This window comes from Myiozetetes cayanensis, unplaced genomic scaffold, assembly GCF_022539395.1.
Source record: "Myiozetetes cayanensis isolate MyiCay16 unplaced genomic scaffold, myiCay2020 scf10, whole genome shotgun sequence".
Lineage (NCBI taxonomy): Eukaryota > Metazoa > Chordata > Aves > Passeriformes > Tyrannidae > Myiozetetes > Myiozetetes cayanensis.
In genome coordinates, this window is record NW_026086605.1 from 13,854,613 (window position 1) to 13,872,389 (window position 17,777).

The following is a 17,777-nucleotide window of genomic DNA, read 5'->3' on the forward strand; positions in this document are numbered from 1 at the left end:
AAACAAGGACTACAACTTTCACTCAGAAGGCACTGAGCAGGATCTTCTTATCCAAGTGTGGCAGAAGACTGGGATGGACATTCAGAGTAATCCCCATGACCTTGAAATCTGCTGACATATAAATACAGGCTCCTTCCAGTCAGCATATGGGATAGAGTCCAATATTCAGTCAAAGCTGGGGAATCGGACATGAGGTTTAGAAAAAAAAACCAGGTTTGTGGTTTTGTACCTCATTTATAGCTCAGGTTATTGCATATATGCATTGCTTCTCCCATTGGACAACTGCCATACCTTTTCTTGGCCTCTTGCAGATTGATCCAGCTAATTTGTGGCTTTGCCAGAGTTTCTTTCAGGTCTTAATCTCTCTGTGCATTGATTTCCCCCACACCTTCTCTAAAATGAGGCTATGCCACTTGCTTTCAGCTCCAGCTGGGAGCTCCTCTGGGCTCACCCTGTGTCAGTGCAGAGCCCAGAACAGCATCAACTGCTGTGGCACGAGTACAAGGAGGAATGAGGATGTGACACTTTGGCAAAAGAGCTCTGGAAAGTCTGTGCCTCTTCTCTTGCTGAATTCTCTGCTGAGGGTTTGGCTCTGTTTGTGTTGGCTGCTGAAAGCTAAGCCAGCCTGGTGATGATGGAGCATTTTTGATGTCTAAAAAGAGCCCCCAACAAAACCAGTTGTTTCTGTTTATAACTGACCTTCTCTGTTATACAAAGAGTCTGAGCAGGCAAAGTGAACACCCAGAAGATGCACAGACTGGAATTGCTGTATTCAGCCCAGTTAGATACACAAGCTGCAAATAAAACATTTGCTCACAGACCCAGTGAGGGAGAAAACTGGGTTGTCTGCTTACCCCAAACTCCTCATTTTTCATTTTGTGAGAACTAGCTTCTCCTCGTATGGACCGGAGGGGGAAACCCTGAGTGATCCTCAGAATGCAGAAACTCACTGCACATGGACTGCCTAAAATGAGGGGCAGTCCCAGCTGCAACCCTCCTCAATATGGGTGGCAAGGTAATCCCAATGTGGGAGAGAGCAGAGCTTCTTTTAGTAGGTATTTGATGAAATAAGCAATTTCGTCCTGTCAGCACAAGGAATATCTAATACAGCTGATTACAGAAAACATGCACCATAATGGGATTTATACTGGTGGGAATCTGGGACGACCATACTTGCTGTGAAAGGACAGCAAAAGCATGACACTGGGGGGAACCAGATCTGCACTTGGAGGAACCCTGAGGGAAGATCTTTGAAACATCTACATGGATTTCAGGAGCACACATCCAGTTTCAGAAAGAGAGCTCAGGCTTCAGTGCTGAGGCCCTGGCAGTATCCCCAAAAGCACAAGTCAAATAGTGTTGTTCATCAAGGTTCTCACTCCTCACCACCCTGCTACTCGGCACCATCGGAGTTTACATTTCAGAAGGTCGACCTCTGCAGCGCGTCCTCTGCATTTTCAAAGTCTTTCCCTAACAGGTGGCTATTTTTCTCTCCTCCCCTTACACGCTGCAGCTTGAATCAGACACTTTGATCAGGGGGAAAATATCCCGGGGGAAAAAGCTCTTGATGTGTTTGAACCAGCCTGCCAGTGTACAGAGGAGAACCAGGTCCTGAAACAGCAGAGGGAAATGGATGACAACCTGACCACTAGTCTTAAACAAATCTCTACCTGAACCCTGCACTCAAAGAGTATTTTATAGTTTTCATAGAGATACTCACACCTGCAGAGGAGTCTTACCTTCCACTGAGGACAGTCTTCCAGGCTGCTGCAGAGATAATCCCTAGGCCTCCATATGATGATAGAAACTGCTGTAGCTGTACAAGCTCCCAGCTGGTTGTGCAGAAGGAAACGGGCCACTGGGTCATTTGTGGAAACATCTGAACATTCAAACTAGTTAAACTAATCTGTGCAGGTTTTCTGGCTGGAACAGTAACTATGTAAGAGAGCTGGACAATGAGCAGATCCCATCCATGGAGGTCTTGAATGCCATGATGCTCTATGAGTATCAGTAGTTGCCTATAAACAGTCGTGGCTACATTCTTGGAGTGTGGTGTATTGGCATCACTGTCCTGCTGGCTGCCAGTTCATCCTAACACAACCCAATGACCCCTATTTTAATCAAAATGGATAGAAATTCTGGCCATCCCCTTGCCAGTTCCACTGGTGTGGGACAACTCAAATGTTTGTCTGAGCCAGATGCATTCACAAAGTCTTGGCTTTAATGGCATTTTGTGACACAAGTTGGCTCCTCCACTGCAGCCCCAACTGGTAAGAAATCAATCATTAGCAGCAGTTAGTTGTTTGATAGTTAACAGCCTGAACCGAAGCCAAACTGGTTGTTAATTGGGCTAACAACTGATTTCAAGGGGTTGTTTTGCAGGGCCCAACACTCTCAGCAATTGACTTGGAGTTGTAACTAGCAGCCAGGCTGCAATTAACAGAGAGGAGGGAAATTCGCAGGCCATTACCAAAGGGTTAGCTCCCAGCTGGGCATCTGCTTCTCACGGGGCATGGGGAGCACAGCTACATCCCAGGGCCTGAGCAGGCATAGCCAGCACCCAAGGTCCTGCTTCATTTCTCAACAGTCAAAATTCTCCTATTGATGCATAGCCTGGGTCTCATCATTCTGCACTTCAGCTACTCCAGTAGCCTCTTTCAGGGGTTTTTTGAATGTTGTGATGGGAGTTTTTCTAATGTTTCCTATGAACTTCCACAGGGACACCTTCCAGCCCTCTTTCAAATCTCTTCCCAGGACTCTCTTTTGCTGCAGTAGCAACTAGACCTGTGGTTAGGTCTCTCATGCCAGCTGATGGCACCTGCCTCAGCCAACCATATGAAACATCATGTCTTTGGGACAAAGGCTGCTGCTTACTCTGGGAGCAGCTCATAAAAAAGGAGAACCCAGCCATCAAGATGTCCTACTACAGCAGAAATAGTTGGCAAAGTAATCAACAGCAAGAGTGAGGCTCAGTTTTTCCTTCTCCTCCGCTATAAGTTTTCAAGAGGAAAAAAATTAGAAAAAACTATTGGCCATATTGGCAGGAGAGGCCAGCCCAGGAAGCAAGGATCCTTTGCAGTGCCATGATCACAGTCAAAAGGGGCTATCCGTGGCTGAACAGAGGGCTTGAACAGGGGCAGGGGCACAGATCGGGCACTCACCAAACTGAGGAGGCTCTGCCAGCCATCACCATCCCATTTCCACTCCACAACAACCAACAGCACAAACTCAGCAAAGTGGTAATACCTCGGCATGGCTGGAGTGGTTCTTCCCGACACAGTCAAGCCTCTCCCAGCCTCTGATGCAGGACTTTATAGCCTCAGATTATATCTTGGACACCATACAGCCTGGAAAGACATTCTGGTGATACAGTTACTGTGAACATAGAGGAGATGCTGTAAGTCACACAAAGCTCAAGAACATCCACTCTGCTCCCAGTAGAGGAAATCTGAAGTGCATTTCATTGCAGAGCAGCCTGGGCCATTAGTCAAGCAACCTGGAGTAACAGCTGTAATCTTCAGCCAACCCACACATGAGTCCTTTCTCATCCTCCAGCTAAGGTAACACAGAGGGCCAGCGGGTGGACAAGAAGTTTGCTGGAGCCTGGCATCAATTTCATGCCAGCTTTGACCCAGAAAGGCTGCAGGTTCCCATCAACCAAGTTCCAAATATCCCTCCAGCATCTCCCAAGAGTTCCTCTGGTGTCCCAAGCAGCTGCCACGGCTCCCCAGATCCCTGGCTTGTCAACACCAGAGGTCACAGCGCATTCTTGTCTAGGAAGAAGGCAAACAGCAAACTTAGCCATCAAAGCTCTTCTACAGCAAAGCCACAGCAGTTGGGGGATGGCCCCAGTTCTAGGGGAGAACTGATACTACTATAGGCATGCATGGGGAGGGGGCAGAAACACTGCAAATGGGAAGCAAGAGTGGTAATGAGGGGCATATGTGTAGGTGCTTGGAGCATCCCAGGTGCTACAGAAGTGCTAAGTGTTATTATCATGGCCAGGAAATTGGCTGTGAAAACCCACTGTACTCCACATTCCCTTATTCTGAGCCTTCTCCAGACTTGGGAAAACAGGAACCGGCCTGGAGGTGCCTTTGACTGCAGCCATGCTGGGGACACTGTGGTCAGAGGGGCTGTGTGGAAAGGAGAGGAGGAGAGAGAGAGCAAGGCTCAACAGGAGCATTGGTTCTGGTCCACCTGTGGCCAAGATTTTGTGCCCTGTCCCAGTGCAATGGTGTCCCCCAACACAGGCAATTCTGTTGCAGTGTGCAAGAAGGTTTTCCTACCTGAGATTCATTTTGTGGCCACCCTGCCCAAAATAATACCTTTCATGAGCTTCTGGCCCTGGAGGATCATTCCCTTGGGAAACACAGTGCTCATTTCTGCTCCATCTTGTGTCTCCCTCTAGGATGCTCCTGTGGCACTCGGATCCACAGCCAGGGCTTGGTGGTACTGAGCAGGGCATGGGCCAGTGCTGAGCCCTCCACACTGGCAGGATGCAGCCCACCAACAAGCCAGTTTGATTTGGAATGGTCATGTGAGAGCAGAAATATGAGATCCCCTGCTGAGACCCTGAGCATCCCCATTTCTGGCTATAAACCCCCCTTCCAAGGAGGAGTCTTTAGAGAGCAGGGCTGAGATGACCCACAAGCCACAGCCATCCCCCGCCCCCTCCCCAAGAAGAATTGCTCTCACACAAATGAAATGTGTGTAATTAATGGGCAGGGGGCTGGACAGGTCTGAGATGAAAGCGTTTCCTGGACTTGTCCTTCATTTGCATGGTATCAGAAGCTGTTCAGAAGGTGTGACTTTTCCCACAGGGAGCCCTCAGTTCGGTGGCACAATAAAGCCAGAACTTCTTACCCAGAATTAATTAAAGGAGGGGGAGGGGGATGGCAGGGAAATGTTTGAAAGCTGAGCCTGATGCAATAAACAAACACCCCAGTCATCCTTCCCAAGCCAGAGTATGCCCAAGGGAGCCTGGGCAAGCCCCAGCCCTGCCACAGTATCTCACAGCCCACCCCACTCAGTGGGCATTCAGCAAAAGTTGGAAGGGCTGGAAGCCGAGGCAGCATGTGCTGAAAGGTTTGGGGCTTGGTGGATCAAGCCCTGGTGCAGCCCCTGCTCGGACAGCACAGGCCCCTTTTCTTGCCACTTCAGTTTATTCCTGCCCATCTACTGTTTCTCAGCTATAGGATCATATAAAGGTTTGGGTTAGAAGGGACCTTAAAGATCATCTAGTTCCCACCCCTCTGCCATGGGCAGGGACACCTTCCATTAGATCAAGTTGCTCAAAGTCCCATCAAACCTGGCCTTGAACACTTCCAGGAATGGGGCATTCACAACTGCTCTAGGCAACCAAAGCAGGACTTAACCTGAAAATAGCTCTTTATCCTGCCTGATGTCGACCTGATGTGTTCATCCCACATTTACTTCTTACCCCGTGTTGTTTGGCTGAACCAGAGAGGCTTCTCAGTGATCTCATGAGACAGACTTTCCCAAATGTTGCTCAGCTTCAGCCTTGTCACTGTGTCCAGATGGCATCACATGGTGAAGCCCTATATGGGGAGGGACATCCATGCACCACTGCCTGGAGCTTGGGAAGGGGCAGTCATCCTTTCACTGACAGTCAGAGCCGCAAGGCTCCTCTCCTGCTTCATCTGCCATCTCCCTCCAGGTGGAACAGCATTAGGAATGGAAACATACCCACCACAAGGACTTTGCTAGCTCGGAGCAGGGTTTTTGCCAGAACACCCACACTAACAGTATGAGTTAACAGAAGTAAGCACCCACCTCCAAAGCCTCCCATCCCCAGCACTCTCCTGCGTCCAGTCCTGCCTCAGCATCCTGCAGTCTCCAGAGTCTTCGGATGGCTGTGATTCCTAAGCTTGATCCACACACCTGCTGATGATGAGAGAGGAGGGAAAAGTCCCACATTCCTGGGCTGATGATTGACCCTATGTATTCTACCATCAGACAAGGTTTCTGCAACCTGGGAGGAACAGCATGTACCACCAGGGACTGTCCCCACCTCCCTGCATGGGTGGTGGGAGCTACCATCCCTGAGGACCATGTGCTTAGGACCACGCAGGGCACAGGTCTCCAGGAAGAGCATGAGCTCCTCCAGCCATATCGGGGACTAAGTGGTATCAGTGCAGAGACAGGGTATGAGGAACCATTAATTAATTCACTTACTCATTAACTAACTAGTAGTGATCTCTTTAATCTTTCAAGCAATCGTGGAACAACCTTCACAAGCTGAAAGCTGAAGCTGGGCAAATTCAAGCAATAAACAAAGTCCCAAGCTGTAGTGCTCCTAGGCAGCATGGCTGCCCAAAAGCCCTTTAATGAATGGTGGCTAATTAAGTACAGACCAACTGAGCTGGGGAAACAGGGGCTCCCCTCCCCGGAGCCAGCCTAGGTCTCCTCAGTGTGGCAGAGCAGATCACAGGAGTTAGGGGTGGTGTGTGGTAAAGAGCTGTGCAGGTTCACAGGGGTGTCCATAGCCAGCTCAAACCCCAGGGTGCTGGGTGCTCCCTGCACCAGCCCTTGGCTGCATTCCAGGATGACAGGGTTGGGGGAAAGCTTACTAGAGATTGAGCACCCATGCCCTGCCCTTCCCTGGCATCACTGGGGGACACATAACAAGGCAGGAAACATGGAGCCTCAGATTCACAAAGCCATTAGGAAAAGCAATTAGACAAACTAATGAAAGAAAAGCACCTGTTAAGGACTATCAAACACCAGTCTCTGCCTGGGGAAAGGCCAGGACCCATTCACTTTTAGTTCCTTTAGTCTGTAAACTGCAACATGAGCTTGCCTCAGCTCTGTCATCTTCAGGCTTCTGCAGTACTTGAGTCCCTCCTGAAACAGCTAGACAAATGCAATCTGTGCTGTCCTGTGGCCCAAGCAACATCCGTGATCTCCATGATGTAGTGGCGATGCTCAGGTGCAGAGCATGGCCGAGCACTCAGCCCCCAGTAGGTTTCTCTCCTTGAAGTCACTGATGTATATTGCCACCTCAGCTCCGGCTGCTGTGTCAGCCAGGGAAAGGCTTATCCTCACACCCACAGACAAGGCTCAGCCTGAGCACCAGCCAGGGCACAGGCAGCCCTTGGGATGGCAACACCACCCAGGCTGGCACCAGCAATGACAAGACTCACCTTGCAAGTTTGCTGCATTTATGGGATTTTAACATATTTCACAATTTTATTCTTGCTTGTTTCCATATCTGAGATCAATCCATATATGAATTCCTGTTCAGCTCCTGTAAGCAAGACCCAGCACCTCAGAAGGGTCAAGTATTCACCAAAGGAGGGGATCCAACAACCCATTTTGCACAGACACCAAGCTCTCCCAGCCCAGAGAGGAGCAAGTACCAGCTTTCTCTCTTGAAAAGCTTCATTCCATGCTTGAAAACATGCTCTGCACATGCTCCACTGGTCAAGGCTCCATTGCACTATATCCCCATTCAGCCCGCAATGGGCCTTGTTCCCACATGGAAAGGAGGTGGCATCTGTATATTAAACCTGAAATTTGTTGCAAACCTGAAAATTGTAAAACCATGATTTCCACAAGACTCACATGAATCCAAGAGCTTGGGACAGCCTCCCACTTCCCATAGTTCTTCCCTTGGGAAGGAAATTTTGCCAACTGGTAGCTTCAGCCCCATCCTGCACCTCACCGCCACACTTCTTCACTCCTTTCCAACTTACCTCTCCAGCCCCAACCCCCCACCCCGGAAAGCATCAGGCTCAGTTAGACTAATACAAACTTTTAATGCACATATTAAATAAATATTTCAATCATTTCATATTCAATTTGTACACAACCGAAACAGAACAAAAATCCTAAAGGAAACAGAAAAAACCCAAACAATCAAAAAAGATTGGATGAAAAGTCACCCCTTGTTCTGGCTCCTATCCAGTGTCTTTGTTTGCCCTCCCCGTGAAGAATAATTGCTTTAACCCTTTGGAGAGAGTCACAGTCCCAGGGCAGCATGTGCAGAGCGGGGCTGGCTGGGGATCTTCACTCAAGAGATTTAATGTTTCCTTTGGGGTTGGTTTTCCTTTTTTTTTCTAAATAGACAATTGGGCTTCTGTCAACACAGAAATTTTGAAAGAAACCCTCTCCTTTCGTAGAGGGACAAGGACATCAGTATTTCTTATCAAAGAGCAAACCTGGAAGAGACAGTTGGCAATGGAAGCACCAACTATTATGACAAAAATATTTAACATTATGACAAAACAGCCCAAAATGGTTCCACGATAATTTGTAAACTTTTTTTAATTTTATGGATGAAAACTTCTATCTGATAAAAAAATATAGACAGAAAAAAAAAATATCAGTTTTTGGTGAGAAGTTCACATTTTCCACATGGGAAAAAAAATAATACCAGTTACCAGCCTGCTCTATGGCAAGTCATACCTTAGTACTTTAAAACAAACCAAATGCCAAAGATGCTCCTGTGGGTAAGAGGTACCAAGTCAGTTCAGGACTTTCTCTGGGGCATTCATCACCCCTGTCCCCTCCTGAGATAAAAAAGTAAGTGGGGAGTTGCGAAGCCATCAGTGCTCTCAGAAGGATGCAAGTGGCTTCCAGCAACCCCTTGCTCAGCCGGAGAAATAGGTACACCTGAGGAAAGAAGGCATCCATGGTCCTCACCCCAGATGTCAGAGTCAGCTCCCATGGGCAGTGCCCACACAACACCCAGGAGGCCTCCAACCACCTCCAAAATAAATCCCCTCCCCTTAGTTATTTTCCAGCCTCTTCATCTTCTCCAGTAAGCATTAGTTCAGTTCATTTAAGTAGCACATCACTTCCAGATTTGGATTTCCATGTTTTTTCACTTGTTTGTTTTAAACATGATTTTTAAACTCCTTTTCTCCTAGAGCTACAAAAAAAAATAATTACAAAATAAAGTACGACCCCAAACAGACTAGAACATTTCTAAGTGAAGGGCTCTTCCCCTTCACCAGTCTTTGCATGTTTCATTACTTTTAAAGCTGGAGTACAAAAATAGAGCCTCTCTCATTTTTTTTTTTTTTTTTTTTTTAAAAACCAAACACCCCCCCAAAAGTATGAACAACTAGAGCAGGTAATTTTTTTTTTTATCCTCCCCCTCCCTTTTTTTTTTTTTTTTTTTTGTGTTTTGTTTAATACCCGAATGGGAAAGTCTCTACATATAGTCCACCGAGCTCAAAGGAGCATCCTCCAGGAGAGATGCAGGTAGGCGGGCAGGGGCAGGCACATCAAGGGCTCGCCCTGGAGCTGGAGTTTCTAGTCCTTTTACTTCTCCGGTTGAAGGGATAGTTGAGGAACTCAAAGCGTCTGTGGGGCTCGGTGGTCTGGTGGCCCTTGGGAAGCCTCTTCATGAAATGCACCTCCCGCTGGTGCTGCCGGGTCTTGGAGCCCTTGCGCGGGCGGCCCTTGCGGGTGAAGGCCATGTACCAGCCCTCGTACTTGGCATTCTGCAGCGCCGTGTAGTTGTTCTCCAGGACAATCTCCGTGAAGACGCAGTCCTTGCCTTTGCCGTTGCTCTGAAGGAAGCAACAGGAAGGGAGATTTAAGTAACAGATACTTGCTCAGAGGGCTGCTTCCCACTACCCCACCCTGGACTGGCTGGTGTGGCAGCAGGGTTGCAGTGCTTGTGGGCAACCAAGAGCTCACTTTTTCCCACTTCTCCCACAGTCAGAATTGCCCAAAATCTGCTTTTCCTTAAAAAGCTGCAGGGAGCAGGCACTGTGGCACAGGCAAACGCAGCTCACTGCAGCTTGTAACCTTAGTGTGATGCCAGCAGCAAGTCCCGATGCAGCTGGTCTCCACCTTCACTTCCACCACACCCATAAAGGAATTTTTGTCTCCATCTGTGCCATGGGCTGGACATGACCATAACCAAATTCTCCATCTCAGTTTGCCTATTCCCCTGGGGCCTTTAATATAGGAGGGGCACTGAGCGGCAGGAGAAGTGATGTGGGGTCAGTGGTGACAGTGCCCACAGATGCAGGTGGCAGAGGGAGCATGGGGCAGCTGGGAACTGAGCTCTCCCCATTATGAGCAGTAGTAGGACTAGGGAGGGACCCACATCAGGCAGCCCCAGCAAGGAGCTGCCATGGAAAATCCTTGCAGAAAATCACTGTCCTGGTGAGATTTTACACACCCAGTCCCCCGCCCCCAGAAAGGGGCATTGAGGCACTGAAGGAGCATGACAAACCAGCAGGCAGTGGGGCCCAGCCTTGGGGCCAGCCCCATGGAGCATCTTAACATTCCTGGCACTTGTACCATGTAATCGTGGAGAATAGACCAGCAATCCGCCTATTTGTTCGGGGAGATAGAAGGAATGTGCCCCACGCGACACCTGCCTGCCTTCTTTGCTCCCCTCCTTCCCTCCAGGCTGCAGGACAGCTTGTCTCCCTGCCCCTACATGGGGAGTGCTGACTGAAGCTTGCGACTCCGGTCTCACCTCCCCACCCACACAGGTGAGCTCTGTATCAGGTCAGAGCTCCTCTCCTAGCAGCCCCAGCTCCACATTCCCAGCAGTTCCCTGCCTTGCCCATGCCCTTGCATCCTACCTTGCCAATCAGCTTCCCCTTCTTGTTCATGCAGATGTAGAAACCTGTGGCTGCCCCCTTGATGCGCACACGGCTCCCAAAGGTGTCTGTCTCCACGATAAGCTTGGCTGGGGAGAGCAGAGAGAAGGAGGGATGTCAGAGGGGCTCTGGTATAGGGCAGGCACAGGTATGGAGACCTCAGCAATGCACCCTGATGCTGGGCACTGGGGGCACATGCACTCTGGCAACTGGCCAGAAAGAGCACTAAAATCAGGACACAAGGTTAAGATACAGCCTTAACCCCCCCTTACCCTGCCACTGTGTTCCTGCAGGACCTTGGTCACGTCCCTTTGCCACCCTGAGCTGTGCTGGATGGAGAGTAGCTCTGCTTTACCCGGCTCCACAGGGCTCAGTGGTGCAGGTACCACAGAGGTGTCCCAGACAGGGGCAGGGCAGCAAGCAGGGTACGCACTGGTTGGCAGAGAACAAACCAGCTGCCCTGCAAACCGAGGCAGGTCTGGGTGGGCCTGCAGGCAGGCTCCAGGCAAGCACCTTCTGGAAGTTCACAGTGTGCTGCCAGCTGTCCCCAGCCCAGGGGACACTGCTCCATGTCTCTCTGCCAGGTCAGGACTGCAGGAGGAGCAGTGACTTTGCAGCTGGCAGGGGAGGCGTGAAGGGTACGGCCATCCTTTTAATGCCTTTCACCTTTGCACGAGTCGAGAGGGCGTATTGATTTGGTCTCAGTTTTTTAATGGAGGCATCGATCGACTTCCGAAGGAGCTATGCAAATCGCCGGGTCGATGGGCCGCCTATAAATAGACCTGTCACCTTCTCTCCCTGCCTTCACCCTGGGAACCCATGCCCTGAAGCCCATCCATCCCCAGGGAAAGAGGAGGATGGGGACAGGACATCCTTCTCCCCGGTCCTGCAGCTGCTATCCCCAGAGCAAGCCCCAGTGAAGACAGTGGTTACCTGTTTGCACCTCAAAAGGTCTGCAGTGTGCCAAGCATCAAAGAATTCCCCATGGTGCTGAAAAGCCACTTGGGACTGTCCCGCCTCAACACCATCACCTCTTGCCCAGCATCAGCTCCTAGTGCCACAAACGCTATTCGACAAGGTGATCAGAGTGCAGGCCACAAAGTGTCCAAGTCTACAGACTTATTACAGGTTTGAGTCCGTTGGTGCCTTATTTATCCTCTGTAATCTCTGCACAAGGGCTGCTCAGTTCCTCAGGACTGCAGTGCACCACAGCTTGCACACCCTTACCCCAGGATGCTCAGCCTCCAGCAAGCCCCACTGAGAGCAGCGATGTGGCTCCGGAGCGGGAGGCTCTGCAGCAGGATATTTTGAATGGCAGAAGGAGGATGTGGGTACACACACAAGCTAAAGCAAGCCTAAATCACACTCTGGGCTAGGAGCAAATTTCCTCTGTCTCTGTGTCATGTCACTCTACAATGCCTTGGTCCTGCACACCTCACATCATGGACACTGTTGAGGTCAATGGCACTGAGGGTGGGAACAGCAGTCAGTGCTGGCCTCAGCTGAATTGACCAATGAAAAGATCATCCCCAGATTTGCTGGGGCCAACTGATTTGGTGCTGTCAGGCAGGCCAGGCTTGACATGCACGCAGGTACCCCCTCCATGCACTCCCTCCTGTCAACATCACCCTGCAGCATCTCTTGTCTCCAAACTACCCTGCACCCATATCCCCCTACTCCCTGCCAGCCACAGACTGAACTCAGAGCCTGGAAGAGTGAACTCCAGGCTGTGCCAGCACCAATGCCCAGGGCCTGGAAAGCACCTAGCATCCCCAAAACCAGCCCCAGGAGCCATGGCACTCTGCAAACGCAGCACTGAAACAGTGACCCCCTATTTATCCATATTGGGGAAAGGGGGGGAATTGATCTCAGAGGCAGTAAAAGGTTTGAGGAGAATTGATTTTTCTCTCTCAGAGATAGAAAGAGGTGGGAGGGAGGGGGGACGAAGAAGGGAGGGAGGGAGTGGGGAGGCCTTGGCCCCAGCGAGCACAAAACACTGCTTTAAAGATTGCTTCTCTTTTGGACTTTTTCCTTTTTGGGTTTTTTTTTTTTGGTGTGGTTTTCTTTTTTTCCCCAAAGGGCAGCTGTGATTTACAGCCACCAGACGGGTTTGCTGCCCTGCCAGTGTGTTGCTCTGGCCCCATCATCCCTCAGAGGATGAAGACAACCTGGCCCCAGGGCCATGCACCCCTAGACCCTTGCAGGCAACTCATGAACCCTGCAAATTCCAACCCCAACCAGCAGAATACCCTGGGCACAGACAGAAACCAGCAAGTGGGCAGGGAGCTGTGCTGGCATCCCCAGCCACTCATGGGGTCGAGTCCAGGCTGCAGCTGGCAGCAGTTTTCTCGATGGCAGGCATGGCCCAGGAGGGATGAGCTGGGCTGCACCGGCTGCCTGCCTTCCCTTAGAATTAAAAAAAGTCAATCAAATATTGACAATTAAGACAAATAACTGAAAACGCCGGACTCGATGTTAAGTCGGCTGTAAAAATGTCAGCGTGGGGAAAGGGGTCATCTGCAAAAATAAATCAACCCCCTTTACACGCCCACCCCCAAAAATGAGACAAAAAAAAAAGCAGAAGGAAAGGCTTGGGGAAGGAAGAACTTTGCTGCAAAAGTAGATTTCTAAATAACATTTGGGGGGAGTCTTTTTTTTCCCCCCTTTTTTGAGGTGTTGGTGGGGGAAGCTTAACGTTTTCAACTCTATTCTTTCATTTAAGTGACAGATTTATCCCAGTAAAATTATGTTTCATGCTCAAACTTTGAAGGGAAAGTGGCTACGTAAATGCTGAAAAAATGCAGCGAGACACACTTGATCCCCCAACTGGACTGCGAAGAGGAGAAAGTATTCAGGAAATGTTAAAAAAGGTGAAAGTAAGAAGCGTTTTAATAGTTCTTCCAGACATGGGGGCCTCCCTAGAGATTCATACAGAACAATCCTGAACCTCTATTTTAACATTTACAGACTTGCAACTCTTTTAAAACTTTACATCTGAAAAACTGCTTGTTCTCTTTCTGGTTTAGATCAGTCTTCATTTTCCTCCTTAGCTCTTCAAATGCTTAACCTTTTTTTATTGCATTTTAATAGAGTTTTTCAAGCCACCACAAGTCCCCTCCTTCTGGCCTTATTTAAACCTGGTCGTTATTTAAATATGCACTAACTGTTTTTTAAAATCCAGGCATTAGACGTCTAAAACAAGATGGGATTTTTTTCTTTTCTTGGGAAATTAACTACTGCCCTTTCAAGCTAGAGCTGCTCTGGGGTGGGAATAATTCATTTGGAAGATTAATGCTGGATGTATGGAATATCACATAGATGGAATCTGCACTGTGCTTGCACTGCTAACGTCCAGTATGAAATTTTCAGCCAAAGCAAAATGAAGAAAAAACAAAAAAGAACAATATTCAAAACAGAAGGGTAAAGAAGAAAACTGTTTCTACTAATGTCCCAAAGCAAGAAAAGGAAATTGCAGCTAATACCAAAGAAAACCACTTGTGATCCCTACATACAGCACACAGGAACACAGGCACTTCCCTGACCCAGGCGCAGGATCAGACCTCCTGCAGCCGGCCCCGCAGAGCGCCGGGGCTCGCTGGCCCCACTGAACTCTGCGCTGGACTGTCCTAATGTGTCATTAGAGCACACACCATCAGAGTATTTGGGCTTTGAGTGTCCTCAGTGGAGTGATCGGTCCCCCTGTCCTGGAGAAGTTGGAGGTTTTGGAGAGAGGGTGCCAGGGTAACGGCAGAAGGGCTGTGGCAGAGTGCAGGCTCTCACACTTGTGGAGTGCCTGCTTTGTTTCTGGAGATGCCACAGGATCATCGCCCGCAGCTGACTGCCTCCCTGACCCTGTTTCACATTTGTTTTGAGAAGGGAGGGATGGGGCTACAGAGGGAAAATGCCACTTCAAACAGTCCTAGTTTAGGGAAGGCTTCCACAGTAGCCATTCCCCCTTTCTCCTTTCTGCCTCTTCTTTTTCAACTTTACTTCTGAAGTCTCGGGGATTCCCATCCCTGCTAAGAGCTGGGATGAAATGACTGATGACACTCAGGATGCTGCAGCACTGAGCCCTCCGAGTCAGGTGCAAACCAAGAATAAAAAGGAAAGGAGCAGAGTCCATCCTGGCAGCACCAGTCCCCTCCCTCAGCATAGGGAACCTGCCCTCACCTTGAATCACGCAGCTGCTGATCGCTGACCCCTATGTTCTCCCTTTACAAGCCCCCACAAGCCGAATGATTTTAACGATTTCTGGCTAACAAACAGGACGGAAATCATCAATCGCCACACTGGGCTGCAAACACCTCCCCAGCTCCCCCCTCTTGCCTGCCCACATCATGTGTCCTTACCGTGCACATCCCCATCCTCTGCCATCGCATTGATTTTCTTGTTGTCCAAGATCTGCACATGTTTCCCACTGGTCCGGCTGTACAGCTGGTAGGTACGGACGAGCCGCCGGCTGAGCTGATCCGTCACCAGGCTCTGCTCCCTCACATGCTGTGTAAAATTAGGTGGGGACTGAACAGTTACCTTTAGGAAATTAAAAAATATACAACACACCATTATAATCTCTACTCCTCAGCGGGGCAAATGGGCTGAGCCGAGATCACCGGCCTCCAGCTGAGCGTTACGGGGAGGCAGGCAGCCGGGACCGCGGTGGTGCCTCCTGTGCCATCAAAGCCTCTCTAGGAGGAGTGTTCAGCTCTGGGACACAATAACCCTTTACAGAGCTGTGCCCACTCCAGACATGCCCTAAGGTGACTCAGGAGTACGACAGAGCTTGGTGACCCCAGAGGGCCCCCCCAGCTCTCAGTGGGTCCCTGGCACTGAGGTACCCAAGATGGGCATCAAGGCTCAGAGCTAGAGGGATTGCAGGGGGGGCACGCAGGATGGCACAACCCCAAGGGGCTGATGTTTGCATCCACACCTCTCTCACCTCTGCAGGAGCATACTACTGCTCCAGCTGCCCTGGGCACATACCCCAGCCACTGCCCCATCAGTTTCAACAGCTGCCTTTCCTCTGGGTCCCAGGCTCTTTATTTGCTCCCAAACACCACACTTATTAAGCTCTTCAAATGCAAAATCCGCAGAGAAGGTAGAGTTATGAGGTATAAGAATTACAAGAAAACCATACCCCAGCCCAGGTATTCAGTGATATAACAGCCCAAGGATACTAACATGCTACCCATGCGAACACATCCCTCATCCACAGTCAGCTGTTTGGTGCCAGCAGCAGGGATGTCTCCAGCCCCAGTACACCAAACCCGCTAGCCCTGGAGCCGCAGCTGAGCCCATCCCCTCCAAACCCGACACTGCTGCTCCTAGCTTTAAATGATTTTCATGAGCAGCCAAACCTGCTCCCCCCTCAGCACTGGATCACGAGCTGGCACAGAATTCTTTTTCCCCCCTCGTCTCAAATCCCTCTTTTAAGTCTGGAAAGTTTCGCTGCTCCCTGACATTTATAAAGATGTATTCTGAGCAAATGTTAGGAGATAGCTCCTTTCAACATCAGAAGGCTGGGACTACCCCCCACCACCCCCACGTCAAATGGGAAGATTTCCTCCTGTCTTAAACAACAACAGAAAACCACAATAAAAGCAAAAGCCGCTGCTCTCCCAAAGCTGGCTTTATAGAGATATCTCCCCTTGACAATGTCATCTCTCTCCCTCTGCTTCTGCCTGTGCATGTGTGTTTCCTATAGACGGGTTTTGGATAATGCAGCAGGATTCTCTCCCCAGCTCTGATGAGGGTACCATGTGGAGGAGAGGTCATTAGCCATGCTGCTATTTGGTCTCCATCTCATACTTCAAAATATTACAGCTATGTTTTTATACAACTGCACACTCCCAGTGCTTCATTCCCTTCACTTTTCAGCTGGAAACTCAATTTTTTCCCCCCCAAGCTTCCAGGAAAATAATAATAATAAAAAAGTAGCTTAAAGGGCATTTTAAACGAAGCTTCTGCACCTGTGATCTCAGGGGGAAGGGGGGCTTCACCCCAGTTTGGAGGTGCACCTCTCCCAGCGACATGTGCCTGCTGGTATGCGGGTGTTGCACAGGCTCTGCTGTTTAATCTATTCGTGTCACTTCTGTCTCTGGCAATACAAACCAGCGATGTTAAAGTCTGACGATTTTAAACTGAACCAAAACCTGTGCTTTTTACTAAAGTTTTGGTGGGGTTTCTTTTCCCCCTTTTAACTCTGCTTTAATTTTTGGATAAAGTAGCGCAGGGGAAAAAAACAGACAAGAAGAACGGGGATATCCACAGTGTAATTTAGAAGTCGGGGGGACGGGATTTAAAGCTACTTAAAGATAACCCTGCGCATTTCCTTGAAATCCCAGTACTCCCTGCCTCGCAGCCCGAGTCCCCAGCACCTTATTTTGTGGCCCGGGCAAGGGGGTGTTCCCCCTCAACCACAGCTTTTTACGGCCAAGCGACTTTTGTCTCCTGGGTTCTAAACTGTTCCTCTTTCCTGTCTCCCTCCCTGCCGAGCCGCTCGGCGGCGGCGGGGCACCCCCCATCCCCGCGGAGCGAACAAAGCCGGGCAGCCCAGCGGGCACTTACCTGGGCTTGCAGGCAGAGGACGAACAAGTGCATTAACCTGGGAGGGGGAAAAGCGGGAGAGAGGTGTGAGCCGCGGGGGCTGCGGGCGCGGAGCGGGAGGGCTGGGTCTGCCGGTACTCACACGTAGCTGAAGAGCGAGGAGCAGGGGTCCATCGCGGCGGCGATGCGGAGCCGGGGGCCCGGGGCCCGGCGGCGGCGGGGAGCGCCCGCGGGGGCGCGGCGCTGCCTCAGCTCCTCGGTTCCTCTCGCCCTGCCGGCACGTCCTCGCCCCGAGGAAAGGAGGGCACAAGCGGCTACAGAGGGGAAAGGCCCCGCCGGCCCTCCCGCCCGCCCAACCCCCGGGGCGCTCGGCCGGCGGCCGCTGCCGCGGGGCGCCCCCCGCCCGCTCCGCTCCGCGGCCCCGGGAGCCGGCCAAGCCGACCCGCAGCCCCGACGGCGGGGGCGGGAGCGGCCGGGGGGCGGCAGCCGCCGCGGGGGAAGCCCAGCGGGACCCCCGCTCCCCTCCCCGGCCCGGCGGTACCTGCCGAGGCGGTACCCACGGGCTGCGGGCCAGGTGTGGCCGGGGCTGGCTCGGAGCTGCCACTAAGGGCCGGGCTCCGCGGTCAGTCGCCGGCAAGACTC

General features: G+C 50.7%; 1 protein-coding gene across 1 annotated transcript; it reads right to left on the bottom strand.

Annotated features, from left to right (window-relative positions):
• Positions 1–9,250: 9,250 nt before the first annotated feature.
• On the bottom strand, positions 9,251–17,479 carry FGF8 (fibroblast growth factor 8). The gene is made up of 5 exons (XM_050339950.1): positions 17,278–17,479; positions 17,157–17,193; positions 14,942–15,122; positions 10,575–10,681; positions 9,251–9,542 (listed from the first exon to the last, which is right to left on the bottom strand). The coding sequence occupies exons 1-5, from the start codon at positions 17,307–17,309 to the stop codon at positions 9,255–9,257; spliced, it is 645 nt and encodes a 214-aa protein (XP_050195907.1). The 5' UTR covers positions 17,310–17,479; the 3' UTR covers positions 9,251–9,254.
• Positions 17,480–17,777: the final 298 nt, after the last annotated feature.

Coding starts and splice junctions, on each gene's coding strand:
- FGF8 (XM_050339950.1), bottom strand. CDS start 17,309: ATGGACCCCTGCTCCTCGCTCTTCAGCTACGT. Junction 17,194..17,277: donor TCCTCGCTCTTCAGCTACGT/GTGAGTACCGGC, acceptor TCCCCCTCCCAG/GTTAATGCACTTGTTCGTCC. Junction 9,543..10,574: donor AGGGGAAGCTGATTGGCAAG/GTAGGATGCAAG, acceptor TGCTTCCTTCAG/AGCAACGGCAAAGGCAAGGA.